This window comes from Triturus cristatus, chromosome 4_2 (genome assembly GCF_964204655.1).
Source record: "Triturus cristatus chromosome 4_2, aTriCri1.1, whole genome shotgun sequence".
Classification (NCBI taxonomy): domain Eukaryota; kingdom Metazoa; phylum Chordata; class Amphibia; order Caudata; family Salamandridae; genus Triturus; species Triturus cristatus.
The window spans coordinates 193,779,407-193,805,440 of record NC_140586.1 but is presented as its reverse complement, the minus strand read 5'-3'; the positions used below and the strand labels follow the sequence as shown (position 1 = coordinate 193,805,440).

Sequence of the window (26,034 nt, the reverse complement as noted above, 5' to 3'; positions counted from 1 at the left end):
TAAAAACTGTTTTGCTGATGGGATTTCCTTTTGCTAGACAAAAATGCAAAAACCGGGTAATTCATGTTAGAAGTGCATCCGTCTCCTAGCACCATCTCTCTGCTGCCACAGCCTAACCTTTTTTGTAAGCATAATTTACATAGTACAACATCTCTCCACAGGCCACTCCTGTCCCCTTCCGCACCGGCAATATTTTCCGTTATAAGAACAGACCCCCAGCCTGTTTAAATATGGAAGCAATTCACATTATGTGATTCTTTGTCCGTGGTCGGTCTCTGCCTCCATCGTGAAGCAATTCACTGAATGTCTTTTGACGCCCAGTGTGTTCCTCCCGTTGGGACCTGTTCCCTGTGTGATTCGAGATAGCGGTAACTCCATGGTGCAGCCTGTGACCAGTGACTCAAAGCCGGCCTGTGAGGCAGCATACCTAGTAACAGTTCGTGTATTTATGCCAAGATGGCTTGTGATAATCTCGCCAGCTGTGTGAGTGTGGGTGGCTGGAGGTTGCAGGAGCCAGCTTGTTTACTGCAGATGGGTGCAGGATTGCTGGTGGCAGAATTGGTTGCACCTGTGCAGCAGAAGGACTCGAGGCCAGTGTTGCTGGTGGTATGGCTGGGGGTACTTTGGGACAGCTTGTAAGTTTGACTGAAGGGCTAGTGGGAGCGCCGGCCAGTCTTTATGGTGGATCGCAAAGCTTGGTTGTGGTGGAAGGGCTAGCTATAGAATGGAGCAGCTTTCTTGCAACAACTTGGGCCTGTTTGGCTGGTGGGCTGGCGACATTGGATATCTGTCTTCGTTTGGCAAGTGGCAGAATGTGCCACCCTGTGTGTGGAAGCATGTCTGGTGAAAGCATGGGCCATTTTCCAGGGGGTCATGCTTTCACTACCCCCGTGACGACCTTACAATCTCTTGCCACTGCAGCATGCAATTCTAATTAGCATGCAATGTGAGCATTATACTCACCTGATCAGTGTATGGTACCTGATCAACTGATAAGTGGTACCTGTAAATGGAGACACATAGATACATATGTTACTAAGAGACATAAGTGGAGATCATGTGGTGCACATGCGAAAAACACATCAATGCGTGTTTCACTTCATTTTTTTTAATTCATGCTAGAAACTGTGTGGTTTGACAGGCATGCATAGCCTCTTGCATACACTGCTGCACGCCCTCTGTGGAAAGATGGCGAGAGCAACAGAAGGCTCTGGTTACACCTCCTCCCTCACATCATTATTCTTATCGGCAGGCCTCCTCTGGAATAATCATTTCTGGATACTGTACATAGACGATTGAGTTTAGTTCTGGATGCCTCATCTCTATATGGGGTTTACATTTAGCGTATTCATATTCCGCAGGCCTCTCTTGGAGTATTGTGTGCATTCCGGAGGTCACGTCGTATAGCATGTTGCGTTCTATGATGAGCATCATGTGAAGCTGTGTTCTTAGTTCTGCGTTGCAGTAGTTTGCAGTTCTGGTGGCCACATTCCCAGAATGTACATGGTCTGAAGGTCTCATTCAGGGTCGAACTGGCCCATGGAGCAATCTGGCTGTGCCCGGAGGGCTTGTCTCACTGATAAGTGTATGTGTTGGTTTGTAGGTCTCTGCTAGCGAAGGCTGCGCTTGTGCAGTCTCGCTTGTGAGATTTAATGTTTTTCAGAAGTGGGGCTTGAACCCGCCCCTCTTCTCCATTGGCTGGCCTCTTAAATGCTGGTCAGCCATTGGAGAAGAGCTTTGTCTCTCCAAACAAGCCCCGTCTTTTTCGGATTCGGGCGTGTAGTTTTTTGGTTCTTTCTCATTTTTTACTCCCTGCTCCTTTTACGCGAGGTGGGCGTGTGTTTTTTTTTTTTTTTTTTTTTTTTTACCGTCGGAAGGTTCGGCCATTTTGTGTGTGGTCGGAACGGAACAGAGCGGGACGTGGGGTCGCCTCTTCCTTGCTCCAAGGCTGATCTCGGCGTTTCCTGGCGCTCGAACGCGCTGCAGATAAGTAACCGGACTCCGTCTTTTCCTTCTTACTTAGAGAAGAGAAATACAGTGTCCGCTTCTGCTCTTCCGCTTCAGCTGCCCCCCAATCGTTCCACTCCTGCTCACCCCTCTCCAGCAGTGTTTTTTACAGCGCCTTCGACGCACACAGGGCCGGCTTTAGTGCCTATGGCGCCCTGTGCGACAATGCTTCAGCTGCCCCCCTCCCTCTCTTTCTGTCTAGCAGTTCTTCTCTTACTGAAAACCTTGACTTCAAGATAGGGTTCTCACTCTCTTTCCTCTACTTTCTTTTATTTGCTCCCCTGTGAAATGGATCCAAAAAAGAAAATCATTTTTGCTGGAAATGTTGTATTGGGTGGCGTAAGGCTGAGTGGTGCCCTACGAGGCCTGCTAACGTGATCCGCGGTTCGCTGGTAAGGGGCATTGTTCCATCGGTAAACCTAGGTAGGTTTTACGCATGCGCAGAGCGCCAGCGATTGTGGCTCCAGGTTCTTCCGAATACGTCCTTTTCGACGCCCAGCACGGTCGGAGATACTGTCATGACGTAGGGTCATGCCGCGTGGCTCGCGCCAGTCCAAGTTAACCTCCTGCTCCAGTCCAATCCACAGTAGAGTCCCGGGTCTCCGAGGGGCGGAGGCTGTTCAGTGTCAGGAACCGGCTGGGGCAGCAGTGGATACCACACCAGCAGGCAGGTGAGTGCGGGGCTTCTGTCAGGAAGGAGCCTGATGGGTATCGGTGTGTCCAGGGTGCACTTGTGTCCTCTGTGGGCTCCCCACGGAGGGTCCCCCAGCCTAGTGAACTTCTTTACGTGGGCTGAGGGCCCCTGTCTTGATCACCTGGGGGAGGCACCGGCTCAAGAAGGCTGGGATTTGTTTGGACTGACCCCGGGAATAGACTGATCCCAGGGGGCTAGCAAAGACAACAGGCCGGCTGCTTATCCACGACCCTGCCCTTTCAATGACTCTAGAGAGGGACTTCACCCAGCTGGCCTTTCTTATCAAGTGACTCTCCGAGATGGGCCAAGAACTACACCTGCCTTGCCCTCCCAAGTAAGTGACTCTCACAGAGGGACTTCACCCTGCTGGGCCTCCTTATCAAGTGACTCCCAGAGACGTACTTCACCTAGCTGGGCCTCCCAATTAAGTGACTCGCACAGAGGGGCTTAATCTACCTGGGCTTTTGTTTTCCCTGGGCTTGCAACTAGTTCACCAATCCTGGAGGTACTGCAAAGTGTGGATTGGAAAACAAAATGTGTACTGCAGCTCTGCGTCCAGAGATGTGGTCTTTTTACCATACTGCTAACGTTTTGTAAAGATATCAGCAATGGACATTGAAATGGGACCATTCAAGGCCCCTTTCAGGCAAAAGCACTCACTGATTTCTGAATAGTGAGTGTAAAAGTGTTAAGGTAACGATGTTGTTCCTGCTTGCATTTCACATGGTTCACGGGTGGCAGAGAAGTAACAGGACTCTTGTCTTTTCCTTCTTACTTACAGAAGAAAAATACAGTGTCCGCTTCTGCTCTGCCGCTTCAGCTGCCCCCCCCCCACACTCTTTCATTCTTCCCTCTCTTTCTGTCTAGCAGTTCTTCTCTTACTAAAAACCTTGACTTCAAGATGGAGTTCTCACTCTCTTTCCTCTACTTTTTTATTTGCTCCCCTGTGAAATGGATCCAAAACAGAAAATCATTTTTGCTGGAAATGTCGTATTTGAATTCTAAGGTGCAGCATCTGGAATAAAAGGTTAAAAATATGAAATATAACTAAATAAAGTAAGACAGTGGTAGCAAACTGGCAGATTGATTTTATTCACACCCAAACACATTAGCGCCACTTTTACAGAGTTTGCCAGTGAAGCGCTATTTTTTTTTTCCTGGTCTTTGTTTTCCCGGGGCTTGCAACTAGTGCACCAATCCTGGAGGTACTGCAAAGTGTGGATTGGAAAACAAAATGTGTACTGCGGCTATGCGTCCAGGGATGTGGTCTTTTTACCATACTGCTAATGTTTTGTAAGGATATCAGCAATGGACATTGAAATTGGACCTTTCAAGGCCCCTTTCAGGCAAAAGCACTCGCTGATTTCTGAATAGTGAGTGTAAAAGCGTTAAGGTAACAATGTTGTTCCTGCTTGCATTTCACATGGTTTGCTAAATTTTGCATTCCCCTATGAGTGTCTGCTTTTTCCAGGATGATGTTACTTTTTTCTGTAGGTCGCATATTGCTCTTGTCTATTGCGTCATTTAAGTTGAGCCTCATCCACGTGTTTATAGCCGGCAGCAATTGGGTTGTAATTGAAGGCAGTGTGAGTTTTTCTCAGTGGGACAGTATGGTGTTCAGTGGGGGAGACGATGTGGCACTATGGCCAGAGCTGCTGAATTTGGAACTGGGGAAGCAGGTTCAGCCTTAATAACCAGTCCTCCAGACTACTCTCCTGAGAGAGCACAATCCCATGCTAGACCTTAGAAGGCTGCGCAAGACCTTAGAAGTGCCGGTGTCTTAGCACCAGCAGGTGGACCCTAGCACTGGCACGTCTGGGTTAACCTTCAAGGTTTGTCCACCACAATCCATACTGAAGTTCACCTCCAGTCTTGCTAGCAGGCCTATGAAGCAGCACAGCCGAGAACAACAGTGACTCTGTCACTGAGGTCACAGGACCCTTGAGCAGGGCCAGCTCTAGGGCAGTGCAACCGGTGTGACCGAGCACTGACTTTGGGTGGAGACATTATGTTTGCAAGTAAATTAATGTTTTAAAAGCGCTTCCTCCAGCAATTTTCGGCAACAATAAAAATGTAATGATGACTCTGGTGTTTAATGTTCTTCCTAGAGAGAGATCGGAGTTTTGTCTAGTGGTAGTTTTGACTCCTGGAAAGGTAGCACATTGGGTTAATGTGCCTGCAGCAAAGAACATGTACCATGCAGATCACAAAGTGCACATAATGTAAATAGGTCAGTGGGCTACTGCGTGTGTGTGTGTAGGTGGCTCTATTTGTGTGTGGGTTGCTCTATGTGAGTGGCTCTGTGGGTGGCACTGTGTGTGTGTGTGTGGCTCTGTGTGGGTGCAAATGCAATAGGTCTCGCATTTGAGAGTGATTAATCCCTTGTGTGCGCACGACGGCTCCCGGCCATCGTGCATTACGGTGGGCGTGTGCGCACGACGGCCGGGAGCCGTCGTGATCGCGAACGCCGTTTATTTCTCCCGCACGGCGGGAGAAATAAACCCGCACGCAAGGGATTAAGCTATTGACATTGTAAATAACAATGCTGTTTCTTTGTTTTTAAAAACATAAACAAAAATAATGTCATGAGCAATGCCAATAGCTCAAACTTTAACAATGCCGAAACCATTGCATTGTAAATGCTTGTTTAACTCTTTGTGGGCCTTTTTTGTGGTCTGCTGGGCCAGTTTTAACTTTTGATTTCTCAATTACCACAAACGTTGCCTGCGGCAAACCAAATGCATGCATTCTAGCATTCCTTGCAAAGCACTATTAAACTTGTAAAGGCATGCTGTATAACTGCCGTGATTTGAAAATGTTTTCTTTAACTATCTGATCTTCTAATGAGGGGGCACTCTTTATGTGGTGCTCAGGCCTATTTTCTGTCCCAGTCAGACCTTAGTCTCACCTGCAGTAGGATCCAGTTCTGGAGACCCATGGGGGGTTTATACTCCGTTCACTTGCATTACTTTCCACTTCTGGTGACTCCACCCAGGGCATAGAAGCTTCTGAAGCGTTGCCCATTTTTTAAGCTATTTTGCGGAGAATGAAAAATGTCCTATAGAAAGTAAAAGAAAATTACAGTTAGGACAATTGGGTTCCGATTATGCTAAACTCTCTTTGCTGAAATGTCAGTTAGGAAAGTTGAGCATAACTCAGAAAGTAATGTCAGTAAAGAAAGTTGAGCATAATCGGAGCCTCTGGCCCGGACATAGAATCAGTTCAGTGTTGGTGAACCTTATCCGCAGTACTTTGTATTTTGGGTGTAGGAAAGATTTATCGAATTGTATAGAATATCTCGATTACCGTTATTATTTTGTTAGTTACCTATCCCGCGCTGCTACACATTTTTTGTTTCATGTATTCAAAGGTGTATGTGTGTGCCTTTGTTCGACTAATGACTCGCGATGCTCTTAATCTCGGGGATAACGTTAGACGGGGAGTCTGACGCACCTCACAATTCCCGCACTTTAGTGAGGGGTGTCCTCTGCTCGCGTCGCGACATATTAGACGTAAAGCGCCTCCATTGGTGGAAAGGTAGGTATATACTTCTGGTCAGCTAGAGCCACCGCACGAGCTATCTCTGCGTGAGGGGTGGGGCGAAGGTTGATCACGCCTCGAGCTTGTCCACGCAATTTAAGGTACGATACGATTGGTGGATGTGAAGGCGGGTCGTATGAGTAACGCGGGCTGTGACTGGGAGGTACCTCAGCGCATGATCTAGCCCTCTTCGTAGCGTCCATGCCTCGTAGCGGAGGCATGGACGTGCCCCCTCTGTTTTCCCAAAAAGTGTGTGATTCGGAGTCTAAAGGGTGAATGAATAGATCGTATAGAAGGGGCGAAGGGTTGGCACTAGAAGGATGTGGGAGAAAGGGGGTACCCCAACGGAAGGTACAGCTAAGAGGACCGTGAGAGACCATGTTTCTGTCAGTTGGACTTCAACCGTAAAGATACCAAATTACGTGGGGGGGGGGGGGGGGGGGGCAGTAGTCAGTAGAGAAAAAAGCATTTACAATGCAATGGTCTCGGCATTGGTAAAGTTAGAGCTATTGGCATTGCTCATGACATTATTTTTATTTATGTTTTTGTTTTTAAAACATTTAAAGAAACGGCATTGTCATGAGCAATGCCAATAGCTCTAACTTTAACAATGCCGAAAACACTCCCAATGAAGAGCTCCGAGGAGCACACAGCCCTGGTCAAGGACAGGTCCAACTAGCAGAGAGGCGAACACGAGCAACGCCTCGAAGACCTAAGCGCTCTCGTGCAAACATAAGGTGCATTAAATCGCACAAGCGCAGCCTTCGCTAGCCGAGACCTATAAATGCTCATGTAATTTTTGTTAACATTATAGGTTGGTGATGTTTCTGAAATAGGTCCAGGAAATAACTTGTGTACAAGATTGCTAAGTTAATGGACAGCTTATCTAATAATACCCTGATTACAAAACATGTCATATGTACGATTCTTTGTTAACAAAAAGGTACCTCATTACGGAGGGGGGGGGGAAGGGGGACACTGGCGGCATTACACCAGCTTTAGTGCTCGTCAGAGACAGTCACATGTGAGAACACTGCCAGCAAACATGACACACGCAGTTTAAAAAAATAAAACTGCAATGTACGCTCCCCATCTTTTATAGGGCCCCCAGATAACTGTACTGTAAAAGGTTGTACTCATGCAGTGCTTGCTAACATTCCTTCAGTATTGAAGCGCTTCCCAGTCTTTTGGAATCAGGTTTCTCTGTCCTAGCCAGCCCCGTGCATTCATCTCCTCCATCCCAACCTCTAGTCCTGCAGCTTCTTCCTATCAAAGTATGACCATGGAGAAAGGCTTCTGTTCTTCCGGAGAAACTGTCAAGTCCTGAGTATCCCAATGCCAATGTACTTGTATTCAACTCTCACCATGTACTTGTCTCTAGGTCCCGTGGTGCCCCCACTCCAAGATCTCTGCAAAGAACATCCCCAGCTTTCGCACCGATATCTGTGAAACCATCCCCTTAATCTCAGTGGTTCTTTCCCACTCCTGTCCCCGTACCTGTATGAGACTCCGAGTTTGCACCTCGCCCTCTTTTCTTCTTGTCTTCATTTTCAAAATTTGTGCGGGCTTCAGCTACGCAAGCGCAGAAGGAAGGATGTACTACGAAGGCGTGTTAACGGTCTGTCGTATGAACACACAGAATATGCGCATGCGTGCTCGTAAGGTGGAAAGCTAACTACGGCCATCTTTGTTCGGCCTTCAACTGGCACGCATCAGTAACTGAGATATGGAAAGAGAGAAGAGACTAGCACCTACCTGTATACAAAATGCGTTGCACAAGACAGAAGTGGTTTACCGTACACTAGAAAATATCTGGTTCTGAGCTCCGATGCACCAGCAAGCAGAATTTTTAGATACGCAGCAAACTACGTTTTTCAGGAAAAAATGGCTCATTAATGCGCACCTACTTTAGCAAGGTTTTATCAAGCAGCATCTGAAGCATCATCAGCTTCCGACTCCGGCAGTGTGCGAACGCAGCCCTCTTCTCCTTCGCTTTTCTATTCGGACCAAACCCTGCATTCAAAATGGTGCAATTGAAATCCCATTTTAAGATAATTTAAAAACACACTTGGCTAAATTAGCAGATAATCGACGGAGTGTGTACATTTGAGGAAGCCAGTGTGGAGCGAGACTGACTAGCTGAGGCTTGTTTAGATAATTCACTAATGTAATCGGGTAGGGAATACAGGGTGATAGGTTTTTGTTTTCGAAAATCCGCAAGTAACAGTAAACAGTAATATTTGAAATACGAAGAGAGTAGGACACGTGATTTTAAACTCATCGGCACCGTGTGGTTAAGTAAAGTATCAAAATGATGCATCTAATACCCAAGCGCAAGAAAGAGTAAGTGGGATTTTATAAACTATAGGGAGAGTTAGAACTGGGAGTGAGCCATGAAAGCGACAACTATAGGCCACTTTGGTCACATTGCATGCTCAAAGCGACCTACAGTGTTGGGCTAGATGTGCAATGGACGAGGTCGCGTGTCATAAAACATACGTCATCCGCAGAACCCCCTACTCAATCCTTCCTCGTTAATGACTAGCTCTGCTCATCCCAGACCGCGGTCTGTCCTGAGACTAACTTTCCCTTCACAAATCATGGCCCTGATGCTGCACCTCTGTCATGTCACTATTATTGGGGCCGTGCTGTGTGTGGCGGAAGGGTACAAGCAGCCAAGACACGCAGTAATCACAGAGCGGGCCAGACTCCGCACCAGCTAAGTAAGGTCGAATTTAATCTCATGTTTGCAAATTACAATTTTTCGGTGTTTTCAAAGGAAATTAAAGCCCGTCAAAGCACGGGTGTGCTTCTTCTCAGGGGAGAAGTGGGGACTTTCAGACTGCACACTTAACCCGTGCACTTCTAAATACGCCCTCCCACAACAGCACCCCCTGTCCCCCTCCGCCCCCCACCCCTCTCCCAGCGGCAGACCACACCACCCCACCCACTGGCATATAAACACCTCCTGTCATTACCGAGCCGCCCTGCCACTTTTCTCGCTGGCGCAGCGCCATTACTCTAAGGACTCCAGTTTGCGCAGGGATCAGATCACGTCCTGATTCTGGGTTTAGGGCTGAATGTACACATTTAAGTTTACATGGTGTATGATGATGTGCAGTGCTTTAAATTGGACAGGTACTTACTGTCAGGTTCAGCGTACGTACCCACATTTTAATTTGACAGGGCACCTGCACTTCTCAGCAATGGTGCAATATTTTTATCAGAGAGTACCAGCACTTCAGAGGCAAGCAGGGACTCTGGAGCAGTGGGTACTTGCGCTTTTAGATCTCCATTTAAAGCAGTGATGTAGTAATTTTCGAAACTTAATCAACTTTCAGGTTCAACAGCTTTCGGACCACACTGTCTATGTGTGTGGCTCCTGTATGCCACTAGGGGACGCAATGCGTGCCTTTCACTCTCTGGTTCTAGGGTTTCTGTGCTGCTGATTCTGCTTCGTCCCTGTGCTGAGAGTGCAGCTGTGTTACTCATAAAATTGTCTTGTGTTTTTTATGCGGCTGTCATGTAGTCCCGTCATTCCATGGGCCTTCAGTTGTAGTTTCGCGCTCACAAAAGGGAAAGTAAAACTACAAAGACCAGAATGCATAGCAAAAACACCCCACCCGACAGCTCTAGTTAATCGACACAATGTTGGGCGTACAGAACCACCCTAACCTGGCAGTTGTGGGTGTGTGTATGGATGGCAAGCGACATCTTTTGACACTCACCGATGCGGCTTAAGCTCTCTGACAAAGTTCTCCTCAACTTTTTCATGCTGCTGTTGTGGGGCGCGGTCTGCGGAAGAAGGTTCAGGTCGCACATCTAGTGCCGGCGCTGATGCGGGGCCGCAGTGGTCCGGTGACTGGCGCTTGCGACTCATAAACGCTGACTTCGTCACCTCGGACACGCAGCTACAAATAACTGAGCGGCGGGTCAGCTCCATGAAGGGAATGTTATCAGTCTCGAGCGCTCAGTTTGCGCAGTTGCCGGATTGCTTTTGTGGCGGGGTGACGGGCCGGGGGATTAAGGAAAGCTTCTGGAGTGTGCCGGAGATTACCGCGAACGAGGAGCAACCCTCGCCACGAGGACAGACACTACGACTTGGGGCGTTTTGGAAATAATTGATTGAGGAGAGGCATCGTCTTTTCATTGACGTCACGCGCATTGCAAATAGTTACTGTATTAACAGGCGACCAGGAAATATCACTCCAGGTTAAAAAAACAAGGCCGAGCAAAAGGCACACCACCGCCTTTCTCCGAGGCAGAGCAGAAATGCCTCGGAGAAACGCAGCGTCCTTTTCGGATTCGGGGGCGTGTTTGTCTTTTCTCTCCTCCAGCCATTGGCTGGAGGAGAGAATGAGACTTCTTGCAAAAAACACGCCCCCCGATCCGAAAAGGACGGGGCCTGATCGGAATGACTGACCTCTTCTCCAATGGCTGGCCAGCATTCAAGAGGCCAGCCAATGGAGAACAGGGGAGAAGAGGGGCGGGTTCAAGCTCCTCTTCTCCAAGTCATTAAACCTCTCGACTTCCGGTTCTGCCTTCGGCAGACCGGATGGTCCCGAGACCTAAAAATTGAGATAATAAGAGTGTGGCTGCTATTGAGGGAAGAGTCAGGAAACCAAAGTCAACTGAGGGACGAGTGAGAGATGCCCAAGGTGACGAGGCAAATGGATGGAGAGTCGGATATATTTATGCGGTTTTTTATAACACGGACCATCTCCCAAAGTTGGTGAGCTTGTCTGAAAAGAAATGGATATTTCAGAAGGCGTAACGATTACATTACCCTAAAGGTGTTGGATTATTTGTAATAGAGAAAATCAAAACGGTGTAAATTGCAATCCAAATATTAAGTAACTAAATATAAATGGGTGCTCAAATGAGGAAAGTGTTAAATTAAACCGCGATCGAAGGGTAATCCTCAAGGCACCAATCAGTGCGAGAACTAAGCCAAACGAGATCATGTTTTAGAGACGCGAGATTAACTAAAATCTTTTTTGAAAATGAGTTATTTTGGTTAATATTTAAAGATACCCCGTGAGGTAGTGGTGATGCGTAAATTGGGAGGTAAGGAGTTCTACCATGCTTATTGGAAGGATTGAGCCATATAATGCCAGGCGCTTGAGGGGGAGAGGGAGATCTGAAGGGAGAGAGTGAAACCCATTGGGACAATAAATCCGATTTTGAATGAGTGGAAAGTACCACTGTACAATGAGAACCCACTGGAGGCCATTGAAATGGGGTGAAATGAAAGAGTTCTGGAGGTGTAGGAAGAAAACCGAGTCGAAAGGGAAGACGGAGGTCTTGAATTTACTGTTTTCTAAGTTGTTCCACAAACATGATGCTTACGATACCCAATGGCTATGTAGATGATTACAATTTAGATTGTGTGTGAAAACGTATCCTTGGTAGCTATCTGTTGCAAAACAGATAATGAAAGCAACAACTGAATGCGAATGAACTAAAGGGGTCGATGTGTGTGGTGGGAGGGGTTGAAGGAGCATCTGATGGTAGAACAAAGTGGAGATTGACACATTTAATGTCAAGTGACCTTGTGACACGTGTGGGACCTTTTGGCCTTTCCTGGCTGTTTAAGTAACCCTTGGACTTGTTTTGACTTTGGCATTGTAAATTATAGCCTTGAAAATCCCAGATTGCCAAGTGCTGTTGTCTAAAAAAGCCAGGACTAGCTGAAGTATCACTCTTGTCATGGGACTGCTTTACTGCTATCTGTGGAAACAGTGGAGAAATAAGAGCTTAGGTTTCCTCATGTACCTCAAATATTGAGGAAGTAAATTGATTGGTCAGCTCTAAAGTTAGTGTGAGAAAACGATGAAGGGATTAGACATCTCAAGGGGTAGAACTGATGAGAAAACAGTGAGTGTAAGAATTGAGAAGAAAAGTTGTGAAGTGCTAGTGGCATTTGGGAAAAGAAATGGACGAGTTGGAGGATGTTTAGGGTAGAGAAAAATGAGAGAACCGAACCGAAGAGCGGAGAATTGAGGTTATCGAAACTGACAGGAATGAAGGAACAGTAGAAATTCTATGAAGGTTGAGAGGGAATTGAAGGTAGGGATGAACTGAGCGGTAAACAAAACAGAAGTGAAAAGTGAGATGGATAGGAAAGTGGGGTAAGAGAATTGAGGTACAGATGGGAAAGGGAAAGCATTTGAGGGTCAAAGAGAAATCTTAGGCTTTAAAAGAAATGGAATGATCTAGAAAACCTGGGTTTGGAGCGATCCCTTGTCTGAGAAGAGTGCAGATTTGACACATGGAGCTAGAGTGTAGTCCTCAGATAAACTGGGTAAGGGATGAGAACCTCATCTAGAAGACTGTGTGGTATATACTGTTCATGTGTCTCTGTTTTTATTCACCTTTATTTTTAGTTTAGATAGTAGTGGTTCAGGTGTTTTGAACTGGTGCTGTGCAAAAGATCACTTGCAGTACTTAGGACAATAAACTGTTTTGGCCACTTACATAGGTTCCAACAAGCACTGGCACAGCAGCTATATATGTCCACCGTTGGGATTTCCAGTCTGCACCCTTTGACTTTTTCCTGAGGTATATAGCCTGAGGGGGCATCAGGAATATGGCAGCAGTCTTGCGGTAGGGAAGATGAGCCACAGAGTGTGCTCAAAGTGTGAGCAGCATGCTTGTGGCACAAGTGAAAAGCTGCCAGAAGCGGTCATTCTGAGCAGTAATCCTGCTGCTGAGAAGAGCCACTGGGCTTGCTGACTGTGAGCAACCTACAGTGGCCTTGTAGAGATGGCAGTGGGTAGGAATTATGAAGTAGAGCTTTCGCGTGTGTAGAAAAGAAGTAGTTGCCCAAGTAGTATCTTAGCGGTGTGGCGGAAGAGCCACCTGGTGTGCTCTATGAGAGAGGGGGCAGGAATCCCTGAGCTTGCCGAAAGGAAGCAGCAGCCATGTATCTGGGAGAGGAGCATTTTGTATCCATGAGTGAAGGGTGACTGATTTTCAGAAAAATCAAGTGTGTGATGATTGACAACTTTGCCGATTAAATTAGCCACTTGTAGTTCCCAATTTGGGCAGAAGAATGCAGCTAATAGAATGCCGATGAACCTAAAATACTCTTGTGGGCTGACACCAAGATGTGACTGACAGTGTTGCAAGCTAGTGACTGAATGTTGCATGCCTGAGGCTGAAAGGTGAGCCAAATAATCTAAAGGGTGAGTTTGACCCAAAGTCCGCTGTATGTGTATATTAAATATTTTATGACAAGAGCTATTGACTTATGCCCAACCTAAAATAAAAAAAAGTCATGTTGTTGATGTGTAGGCCATGGATGATGTTGAGAGACTAAAACAGCAGGGACAGACTAGTATTCTAGATATTTTCACTTATTTACATTTCAGTTTTTATGGACTGAGCTTGTTATTGTACCTGATTGAATCTTTTGGATACGCATTTATAGTGTAGAGCTGTGTTAGGTAGGTAGTTTTGTGTGTTTGTGTCCGGCTGGGTGATGTCCTTTGGGCAGTGGCGGCTGGTGACATTTGAAAGTGGTGCGGCGTAAATACTGCACTGTGGCGAGCGTGTGTAGCGCGTGAGCCGGAACCACCTTCTGAGGGTTCTGGGGGTATTCTCCCCAAGAAAAGTTTGAAAAAAGAGTGTGCAAATGGTGCATTCTCAAGCAAATTTGCGAAAGAGGTGGCTTGGCAAACACATCTCTGGGAGTAGCCAGACAAGTCTCTTTGCAGTTGCACAGATACATCACTCTCCCTGCATTCACATATGCACACTACTCACCCTGCACTCATAGACCCATTACTCACCCTTCCCTGACACATCACTAAGCCTGCATTCACCCATCCACATCACTCACCCTGGACTCACACAGACATCACTCACCCTTCGCTGCACTGCACTCATTAGGTTTAATTTATTACAGCCTGTCTAGGCCTGACATTGCCTGGTAACAGACTACAGTAGAACCCCCATGCTTCAGCAATTCCCAGGAAAGCCCATGGAATATAACACCCTACAACACGACTTGGTCATAACAAGTCCCCACTGCCCACCTCCACGTTTTAAATTGTATCACATATGCAGTCTGATCACCTTAAACACAACCCTGACCTTCTGAAAGCCGGGAAGCGCTACTTTAACAACCAGTTTAATAGTACAGCCTGATAATTACAGAACTTCAAAATGGCAGAAGTGGCTTAAGCGCTGTATAAAAATGTTATTAAATTGAATGTAAAAGCAATGTGGCTACAGACGGGTGGGAAACCGAGAATGAGGGCTCCTGACAGGGCCAGGAGGTAGGCACTGGAAGTGGACTTCCCTTCTTGCGAATAGTTGATGGCAAGCCTTTTACAGGGTGATAGGGCTGGGGAACAGTCAGTCATGGCATGCCTGTGCCTCTGGAGAGCTAGACAGAGCAGGGCGAATAGCTGTCAATAGTGAAGCAGGTGCAGTTGCACTGTGGCCACTGCAGTGTTGCCCAATTATAGGTGATTTTTCAATTCCAACTGGGGTGGTGGAGCCCCTTATCCCTGTTTGCATTAGGACCCTCACTACGCCACTGGGACAGAGTCAGTAGTAACTCAGGCAGCCGTGATCAAAATCTGATGGTGTCATACTTTGTGTCTCACATGGCAGGAGCTGCAGGCCTCGTTCAGGTTATCTGGTGCAGTGGTGCCTCCTTCGATAGCAAACACCATCAGTGTAAGCATATGCTGGTAGACGCTCTATCAAGAGAACAGTGTCCTGGGCTGTACAGTGATTTAAAAGTGCATGTACTAAAGGAAATACTGGAAAACCCAGGTTTTGAAACTTGCAAGGTCACTTCGTGCAAAATATAGGTTATTAATGAAAAACATTGGGAAAAGGCCCACCCACTACTCAGACACATGATGGTATCCCCAAACGAGTTTCTTTAGTGTCTGGGTAATGATAACCGTTAAGGAAATAGTCAAAGGTTGAAACTTCTAAGGTTAGGGCAAATAAATCCAGGCATAGTGTCAAAGGTAATGGCCGATAATGTCCTAAATTGGAGCAACTTTTCTACGGTTTTACACAAAGGATTCAAACACTCAGAACAGGTATACCTGATTCTCTTTACCTCATCCAGTTAAGAAGCAGAAAGAATGATACAGTTTCTAAAGACACATTCACATTCTATTGCCCAAGGATTGCCCAAGGATTTTAACATGTGGTCCCCCGCATAAACATACCTTGTGCACATTTGACATCTGTAGGAGAGTAGGGTCTGCTTTCTATGTTCACCCCCACTTTTTGCTTTTGCTTCACTGGTTTTCGACTTAGATGTGGCTGTGGGCCTGCTAATCAGACCCACAGCCCAGCTGTTCGCTCTCTAAATTTATACTATGTACTTTAGGTGCATAACCCTATTGGTTAGGATCACCTTATTGGCCCCTGTATAGTGTACCTTAGGTACCCAGGGCATATGTGTACCCTAGGCCTACCAGGGGCTGCAGATTGTATTGTGCCACCCCTGGCCTGGCCTTCCATTATGACACAACTGGCTGATTACACAACCTTGCCCCAGCTGAGTGATCACCCCTTGCTTAGGTGTAGTATTCCTATACCTACCTTTATATATCGACACATGTGTACCTTTCAGCCACTCCTATGGCAGGCCTTAACAATCCTGGAGGCAGAGTGCTTGGTAACATGTGAGATGGTGCTCTAGCATGAGCTGAGCCTGTCTGCAGCTTTCGGAACCATGTCCTTATAGCTGTTCTACGATATAGCCTACCATATACTCTTAAAGTACCTTGTAATCTTAAACGGTTATGGTAACTATGGTTTGGCTTTATCGAAACATGTCGTGTAAGGTGTCTAACACTTTGGAATAATACCCCCATACCATTTCTGGCAATGAGGATATTATTCCTCCCTTCTAGAGGGAGAAGACATGTTGAAACCTACTTACCCGGTTAAAGTTAACCAGAGCCCCAGCATCACAAAATGGATACTGCTGCCACTGACACAAGTCTGACCTCCTGCTGCTGGGAGTCCTTCCAGCGAGGGAGGCTTGGACAATAGGTTTCCTGCCTTGGGAGGTGCTAGCACCACCCCAGACAGGCCTTAGTGTATTGGGGCAGGGAGGGATGAAAGAAACTAGACACTGCCTGGGGCACACAAGGTGTCCCATGCATAGTCCAGTTCAAACCGGCGCTGGGGCACTCCAGCCCCAGCTCTGGCGCGAAACTGGACAAAGGAAAGTGTAACCACTCCCCTTCCTGGTCCCACCCGTAGGAGGGACCTTGCAGGTAGCCCAGCCCACTAGCCCAGTATATCAGTAGGTAGCTGAGCCCTGCTAAATTAGATTAACCTGAATCTGCAACTTGAACAGAAACTCTGGACCTTCGACATTCGACCTCAGGAAGAAGACTGAAGAAATCTCCCTTTTGGCCAAGGAGTGACCACCCTGGGCAACCAGGCACCATCCAGCGACCGCTGCTTGCTTTGCGACTGATCCTACGAGGGACGACTGCAGAGACTGACCAGCGCCGAGACTTCCAGACACCTCTGAACCAGATCCACATCTCCAGCGAAGCTGAGACCCGTGGAGGCGACTAGGGACGTGGGACCGGCGACTTGGGAAAGGTGGCTAGTAACTGACTAGCGCGACTTCTGAGGCTTCCTCGAGGCTGTGCTTGGGGAATTGAGAAGCCCCAATCCCGAGCACCATCTGCAAAGAAGATCAGCCCTCCACACTTCATGTGTTCTGCGTGGGGCCCTTCTGCACCTGAGTTGCTCGACGTGTTGTCCGGTTGCTGGCCCGTTGGCTAGTAGCCTCTGCGACTACGAACCTTTGTTTTCATCTTGCTGGTCCGGCTCCTCCAAACTGGCACCCGCTCCTCTGTGAAAGAGAAGCACCCCAGACCTTCCTGGTCTGCACCAGAAGCAAGTCCTCTATTCTGCGTGGGTTCCGCTTGCCAAGGCTTGTTGGGTCCTGACTCGACATCGCCGCCGACAGCAAGAGCCTTCGTGGGACAGCTCGCCTCCTGGTCGTCCTCTACGTCTCCTGGTACCCGTGGCTGCTGCGACAAGCTTCACCTCTTCACCTGCATCTGCACGACATCGCCTGGTTCCTTCCCGGCTGGTGACCTAGACTCTTTCCCTTCTGCTTGCAGGTATCCTTCCTTCTTGATCCCATCCTTGGGATCCACCGGACACTCTTCACTGACTGCCTGTCAGCATCTTTCCTTCAGGCATCCATAGAAGTCCACGACGAAACCGGACGCAAGTTCACACCTATGCACCCGCAGCCCGTGGGCTAGGTAACTTGAGTACTCCGGTGCTCACAAGGGTATTGACTATCCTAGGGTCTAGTTTCCGAGTCTCGACTTTCTAGCTATTTCAGAAGTGTCCTAAAACTGTTAAATTCTAATAACTACTATTTCTATCGACTTTTACGCGTGAGTGTTTCCACTCTGCACCTGAATCCCGTGGGCCTCCCACTTCCTAACCTTTGGTAGCATAGTGTAGCTCCAGCGATGGCCTAGGCCTATCCTGTGTTCGTGACAGTGGTTCTTATACCACTTACTTAGTATATGGTTTGCGTGGCCCCTAGGGCCTAACTGTATTACTTACCTGTGTGACTTAATGTATGCTTAAATAAGACTGTGTTGTACTTACCTCGAATCTCATAAAGAGTGCTGAGGGTTTGACTAGAATAAATACATTCTATTTTTATATATATCTGTTGTGGTGTCCTTTCATTTGGTATTCAAGGGATTACAAATGGTATAACAGCTGGCTTCACATGCCATACAGAGTTTAGCCTAAGACTGCTCTTGTCCATGCTACCACTAGGATAGCTGGTCTATAAGGTTGACTTTACAACCAATCACCATAAGGGTTGTTTGGACTGATATAAGGTGTACACTAGAATTAGTGACCTCATATATCGGGCCAACTTCTCACAACATCTCTACGGCAAGAGTGAAAATGAATACATTTATGGGTCCACACACAATGATTGAGGGGAACAAAACCTGGAACGTGTACGTTGCTCCATGAGACAGCACTCTGCAGTGCTTGCGAAAAAGAAACGTTTCTCAGCTGTTTACAGCATATTAGACCTTATTCAGTTTGCATGAATCGTGAATGTGTGCGTGCAGGAAAACAGCTAAAACGACTAAATGTCTCAAAGATCGAGATAAACAAGAGCAGACATTTTGAAACCGAGGCATACGCTAGTTATGTTCAAAGTTAACATGAAATAAACGATTAAGATTTCTCAACATGAAATGACTGATAAAATTACATTTATTACGGATATTTGCGCAACTATTTTTAAAAACGTGAGTGCAAGATCTATCGTGAGGCTTTAATTTAATGTCAACTGGGAGTACAGCGAGCGGTTTGTGAGGTTTAGATGACATGACAACCATCTACCTTTCAAGCAGCTAGCTTTACCACACCTTCGTAGATGCCTGTTGTGCTTAATTTGTAAATCCAATTGTTCCGGTGCACAAAACTTCCCTCTGAGACACGCGGCTGCCGGAATTAAGTGTGCGAGCACAGAATAGTGAGGAAGCCTAATCCTGTTGGTTCGGGAGCGTTCTCTACACTCGCTCGCCACAGTGCAGTATTTACGTCACACCACTTTCAAATGTGTCACCAGCTAGCTGCCACTGACTGATGTGTGAGTTTAAGAAAATGTGTCTGCTATGAAGGCCCCGTAGATCTGCTCAGACAAAGCTTATGGAACCGGCTTGCTGCCTTGATGACCGCAGAGGCCATCGCCAGTAAATACTTATGAGGGGGAGGAGTTCACTGCAAGACTGCGCGTCCTAATAAATGACGTCCTAGTAAATGAAAGCACGTGGCTTCCCAGCTTCGAGCGCGAGTACTGTGGTATATTTAGACGGAGCTCTGAGCACGAAAACGGCGATTTATCCCGGTTCATTAAAGGTTAAGTTCACTCTTAAACTATAAACAAACAGCAACATGTACTCTGCCGCCAGACGGCAATGAGGTTAGCAGAACACGCACCGCTCGCTGTGTGGAAAACAGTGAGTACACAGGACGGTCGGTGTAAGGAAGCTTACTTAGGACAAAAAACATGAGTAAACAAAGCGGCTTTACAAAGCCAATCGTTCGGCTTTTTCAGTTAGAAATTTTTCTTAAGCAGAGTTAACGCACAAATGACACATGCAGTGTGGGCAGGAACAGCGAAAACACCCTTCCGTGTGCAGGGCAGGCCGAGCCAGTGGCGGCCGGCTTGCTCGAGGGAGGGGGGAGTCACGGGTGGGGGAATACAAAAATCAACAAATAAAAACGTACGTACCTGAGTTGCCTCCGTTTAAGGCCGGCCACGCTGTACTGGTGGGTCTGCGTGTTCCTGGTGCAGGAAGCAGCCAGGAGGCAGCTTCCCTCCCCTACGCAACAACTCAAGCCAATCACAAGGCTGGTAGGCGCAGCAGGCGAGCGCCCCAGCCGGGACATTTTCTCTGCGTAGAGAACAAGGGAGAATGGGCGGTCCCGCCCGAGGGCAGGGGGGTAGTGGCTTACCCACTGTTGTGGGTACTGCCTGTTTGGTCGGCTCCAGGGCCGACCAAACAGTCAGTACCTTTGGGTCTGTTGGTCCTTGTTAAGTAAACGGTTATGTGACTCTTGCAGAAGTAGTTGGCGTGTGCGGTGTAGGTAGCGGCTGGTGATTTCGTGTGATGGGTAGACATTTATGTAGATGTATATTGGGCATTGTGAGCAGTTAGCCACCTGACACAATTTCTGTGTAGTATTGTCCCAAAGCTGCATAGAAAGGGTGTCATAGGTTCTAATTTTAGCAAGGAAATTGGGTACCTACACATTGGTTTTGTAGTTGGAAAAAGAAAAAAAACTCATTGGTATGATGGGGGTCCTCGCATCTCCGAGTCATAGTGCCATTGCACCTGCTGCGCTACTGTAGCGTTATCCCTGGTAATATATCCTTGGTAAAATGCGAGGTTCTAAGAAGATGTGTTTAGTAATCTTTACATTTAGAACACGTTCAAACCTTTAAAATGATATCGTTTATTAAATGTTTTTTAACGAGCGTGCATTTTCATTGTGATGTTTCTTAATTATAGCGATAGTCTAAAAGCTTTAAAAAAAATCCACTTAATTACCCGAATGTCTTTTGTCCTATTTCTGAATTCACAGGCAGGCAGTAAAACGATCAACGGTTTGGTGTGAAATTCACATTTGAATTTCACTCCAATCCTTCTAGCCATTTACAGAACTAGAATAATGTTGTGGTAACACAGACTGGCTCATTTAGACCCATGCGCTAGTGCTAAAGTGGACGCAGGCGTCATTTTTGCCCATTTTCCCACTAACTCTCAACATGACTTGAGCGCATATTACTCCACCTTTTGCATTAGTGTGGGAAGTTTACCTGGTGATAATTGCTCATGCTAACCAGTGAAAAAAATAATAAACTGCAGTACAGCCGCAGACTTAGTTATTCCTCCTGTAAATCATTTTTAGATGACACCGAGTCCCGTGCATATTTGATTTACACAGGGATGTAAATCAGTGCGCGGCTGTAATCTTCGATGTCGTAATAGTTTTGGGATACGAAGCAAGCTTTTTCCATGCAATGCAAACAACCAGCAACTTCATATTTGTTAGTAAATATTACATGCACTTTGTTTACAAAATCGATTGGCTCTTCTCAGCCGCCTCACTTTATATGTAGCATCTGTCCTTGTTGATGTGTGCTCCCGGATTTACTGTCACTGTATTTGTTTTCTACAGGCCGATTTGTTGACGTCCGACTATTCGGGGTACCAGACCGGAATCGTTGAGGTACACATCCAGATTTCTTTATGTACTGCTTATTTAATTTTTTAGATGGATAGGTGCAAGGGGAATTGCGTACAGTGTTAAACATGCTGGCAGTTTCAATTTTGTGTTCCTAGACTGCTTGGGGGAAGGTGCTTATAGGCTTGGATACTCTCGTGACCATGTCTCGGCAACTATGTAGGTGGGGTCGTGTTTAGTTTTTTTCTCCTCTAATTTACTAAGTACATTTCTTTCGTGTGTATCTGTTTTATTGTTTTCAGATAGTATTGAGCACATATGATACATACAGCTTTAGCAATGGCTGTGTGAATTGTTGATAACATCGCAAATCATATACATTGAGCTACCTACTTTACCGTGACGCAGAATTTAATAGTACTGTGCTAGTACGTATGCAATAATTGCCACTGATTAGCAAATGCTTCAGTTTTCAGCATATTTTGATTACAGAACTAAACAGTTTTGCTACAAAGCAACATTTTACAACGCACGCTTTTTATATGCTACCAAATAAAAAAATCGTCCTTTTTCAAGCGGTCAGTTGCATCTCTCTATTGCTGCATGCAGCGTGCATGTGGGTAAGGATAGTCTTCCACAACGGTGGCCTCTACAAATGTGGTAATCGTCTTTGGATAGCTTAGTGCAACTAGAAAAGGTGTGCGTGAGAGATGTCCTTGCTGTTAAGAGGTCCTACTTGGTCCACATCCCCTGCTACGCCGTCCCTATCCGCATTGGAGTCATTAGTCAGTGTGTTAGAGGGAATTTCAGTGTATACATTTGCCAATAAAGTGTCCTAGTGCGTGGCAGTAGTGTGTTTCCTGAGACCCAAATTGTCCTCTCTATGTAGGGCCGTGCTCTCCGCCCGAGCCCAATTTGTAAATGAGTGCAACCACGCTGTAGCATGCGGGCTATCAGAGGATTTCCACCTGCAGATAATGAGGTGTTTGGCCAGGATCAGTCTATGATCAATGAATCGGGATGTTACTTTGTATTTCTTACCCCTACGATGCCTCCCTAAGATGCACACCTCCCATGTGAACGTGAGAGCCCTTTATGTGCAATGTAACAATCTGCCTGTTACAGCTTGCCAGTAGTGTGCGAGTCGGGGACAGACCCATAGCATATGCAGTAATTCGGCATTTGTCAACTGACAGCGGGGGCAGGTGGCGTCCCTGCGCCCAAAGTATCAATTGATTTTCTCGGGGAAAGATAGGCCATATGAATGATATACAAATAATTCTAACTCGCTACGATTGACATATTGCTCTTCCCCACTGCATAAGTTGAGCATTGCCCTTGTAATGCAGCCACCTCTGACCACCCTGGCACATTTTTAGGTCTAGGTTTTGACAGCACAGTTATCGGCCTCCTGTTAACGATGTACATATAGTGGGTTTTAAATCCCTTCTTTTCAGCTATTGGATTGAGACTTGTCAATCATGGTTTGGTGCAGCCTGGTGGAGTATTCATCTCTTACCTAACGCTATTGGCAGCTTGGATTTATTATTCTACCTCCACTCAAGTGTTTGCATTGAACTGCATGGGGGTCTACTTTTAGAGCTATAGTTATTTTTCTGCTCCTGCATCTCCTGTGTCTTGCTCTGTTCAAAACCTGCCGGTGTTACCACATTAAACTCAGACCTATTGGAGTTGCCAATGCTTGTTTAAGCATGCTATTTTAATTACATAACCTAGTGATTACAAACTGTTCTACAACGTATTGAATACCTTGTATCCCAGGCTTTTTGACTTTATTTAAAAATATGTATTCTTCAAGTACGACGTTACTTGAGGTGTACTCGTAGTGCTTACAATTGAGTGCACATTGTGTGTCCTTCGTTCATGTTATCAGTTATTTTCTGAGCCTCTGGAAAACAATTGTTCACCTGCAGCTTTTTCCCGCTTAAATATGAATTTGTGGTAGTTGCCAAATCTGCCATCTGCTGCAAAATCTGCAGAGGTCAACAAAGCAATGTTTCTACCCCATATGTATTAAAAGTTCTTAACATCTCTGCACACTGCCTTCAGAATATTACAAAAGTTGTTTTGTTACCTTTCAGACATAATCTGGTATTACCGTAAATGCTCACTTTCTGTAAAATATTCTCGGTTGATGACCACAGAAGGCCCTCTGTCTGCAGCACAAAACAAAAACTTCAAACACTTACAAGCAAGTTTGAACAGAGTGGAAAGAATGAGGCTACTTTGTCGTGAAAACGTGTTTCACTACATACAAGTTCATTTTCACTTCAAAGACCTTATTCTCAATTCTTCAGTTATTTCAGGAAGCACCCAGGCTTCAGAAGAATCCCAACCGTTGCGCAACTCCTTTTAAGGTCCAGTGGCTTGAATAATCTAGACAAACATGTACATAATAAATCTATAATACACAGAAGCGTGCAATCCCTATGTAAAAGACTCTTTTTTTTTATTTTTTATTACAGACGTGTCGCCTCTAGTTGTCTGTAATAATGATATGATTGAGCTGTTCAATTATAATAACTTACTACAGTTGAGTTGTGTTGTTGTGGTGTTGTAATGCCAGCAGCAAGGGTGAAACGGATCAACTCTTAAGTTTAAACACTGAAAACAAAAAAGTAATGCATATACATCTAGTGGGTGAACTGCACAATACGAAACCAGAAAACCTGGAATGAATCTTGGCTTATCCTCTTTACCAAATTTTGTAGTTCTAGGCAATTGTTTTATTACACTTTCCCTCCGTCTTCCTTTTTAGGTCGAGCCTAGTGTAAGACTGCGCAGTCTCGCTGGCAAGATTTTATGTTTTTGGGTAGCTTTCACTAGCGGGGTTTAAGCCCCGCCCCTCTTTTCCATTGGCTAGCGTCACAGTTTATGCTAAACGGTGGCCAGCCATTGGAAAAGAGCTTCCAGTGACGTACACTTTTCTCTTTTAGAGCCGTTCCACTTGGACTGGCTCGTCTGACTTCCTGCTGGCGTAAAAGGTTTCTTATCTTCTTTATGGGGCGAAACAGATGGCCCCATAAAGAAGATAATAAACCTTTTACGCCAGCAGGGCAGTCCGTTCAAGTGGGACGGCTCCAAAAGAGAAAAGTCTCTGTCGAGGACAGGCACGCGCAGCAAACGGCTAGAGCTGCCGACTTTGGTGCTGGAAACCAAGGTTCGAGGCAGACTCCACATCCTGTGATTCTGGGCAAAGCACTGTGAAACTGTATATGTTTCTAGTACGAGCCTGTGGGTGGGTACATGTAAAGTTGGGCTGTACCGGTTTCATTAAGAACAATGTTTTACCCTCCTTGAGCAGTGAGAAATAGTCTGTGGTAAAGCTGGACTGTGCCGATGCTACAGTACACAGAGTGACGCGCTGCCCGTTATGTAGACTGTGGTGTGTCTAATCACAGAGACACTTGCATGTGGGGTGTACCAGTGTGTAGGACCGGAGGCTTCGTATTCCCATCGAACCGAGCAGGAACGGGAAGTGGGTGGGGATGAGGTGCTGACATAGCCCCAGCCACGCCCCTTCCCCCACTTACCCTCCGTGCTGGTGGGCTCAGCCTGTGGTGAATGTGCAGATGGTATTTGCTGCTGGGGGCCCCCTCCCCTGCCTTCCTGTCCATGCCTCACAGCTGGGAGCGTGTCTGACTGTCACCGAGGCATTCTTGTAACTTCCTCAGTGTGCACAGACCGTGGGATCGCAGCCTGCACTGTATGCCCCGAGAGAGACAGCCTGGGGTTTACCTCCCATGGAGAGTGAACCCAGAGACTGAAAAGGGCCGGGACTGGAGTATGGCTCCGAGGCAGCGTGCTCCCATGTGAGAGAGGCTGGAGTTTGACCCCAGAACAGTGCCTGAGTCCCCTCCGCCCTCATCGGTATATCAGGCCTGGACCTGGCCAGGCTCAGGGAGGGGCGAGAGTCTGTTGAAAGGACGTCCTCCTCCTGGAATCCCCTGCCCACAGCCCAGAGGCATGGACCTGCCTCCTGGACAGATGCAGTGTTTGGCACTTGTGACACATTCCCCCGTTTACGGCTTTTTAGCTGTCAGCTGTGCCTTTTGAGCATAAACTTGAGGTGAAAGAACACAAAATTGCAAGTCCCATGATGCAATGTTCTGCGCTTGAGAAATAAGGCTGACTGAAGGTGTTGCACATAAGTAATCCCACCTGGAAGCTAGTGCAGGGGTTCTTGATGGCAGTGGTGACCATAAGAGTTTTTTGTTTGTAAACCAAGGTGCCTTTTTATGTGTGGCCCAGAGAGCACCATCTACCTTGTCACTCTGTCCACCCAAAAATCCTACAAAATAGATACATATATACACGCCTGGTCATTTTTTTTTTAGCCCAGTTGATCAATTGGTCTGTTCAAGTGTCATTCACATTTTGCTCCTGCCCACCACAGCATAACGTGTAGGGCAGTTGGGCAGCCCTCTTCCTACATTGGTTGTCTTGAACCCATGTGCACAGCCACCTGAAAAGCAGTGCAGTTTCGTGCCCTGGCTGTGTCTGGCCCACCTAATTACTATTACTTCCTTTTAGAAATTGTTTTGCATATTAAAAATGCATGTATTGAATAAATACTAAACCAAGGTAAGCTTGGCAATGTCAGACCTAGTGGCGTTGCCAGTGCTTGTTTTAGTTGTGCTGCTATGAGGGCTAGAAAAAACTCCAGCCCTTGTAAAGATGCATCACATGGAACATGTCTGGCAGAGAGGGCTACTCCTGTCAGGGTGCACGCCCTCCCCTGCGGAATGGGGATTAGGCACACGTATCTGGAATGTGTGAGGTCTCAGGGAGCGGAGGGGTCCATTCCGGATTAGCTCACACAGTCCTGATTTTTAGCTCTGCTCCGTGCGAGCTGTCTGGTTGCCGGAGACCTATGCGGCCCATACAAAACAAGCATTGAAAATGCAATATGTCTCGCCTTTGATTAAGTTAAAGCCATTTGCTTTGCTAATGGTATTCTATAGCAAAGCAAATGGCTTTAACTTAATCAAAGGCGAGACCTATTGCATTTTTAATGCTTGTTTTAT

The 26,034-nt window shown here is 46.5% G+C and overlaps 1 protein-coding gene across 13 annotated transcripts in view; it reads left to right on the top strand.

Annotated features, from left to right (window-relative positions):
- RBFOX2 (RNA binding fox-1 homolog 2) overlaps positions 1-26,034 on the top strand; it is a 527,728-nt gene that overhangs the window by 22,770 nt on the left and 478,924 nt on the right. For all 13 annotated transcript variants that reach the window (XR_014960570.1, XR_014960569.1, XM_085601134.1 and 10 more), the window contains exon 2: positions 20,981-21,031. Coding sequence is in view for 9 of the 13 variants with exons in the window: in XM_085601134.1 (XP_085457260.1) it covers positions 20,981-21,031 (51 nt within the window). In the remaining 4 variants the exon portion in view is untranslated. The remainder of the gene's footprint in view (positions 1-20,980; positions 21,032-26,034) is intronic.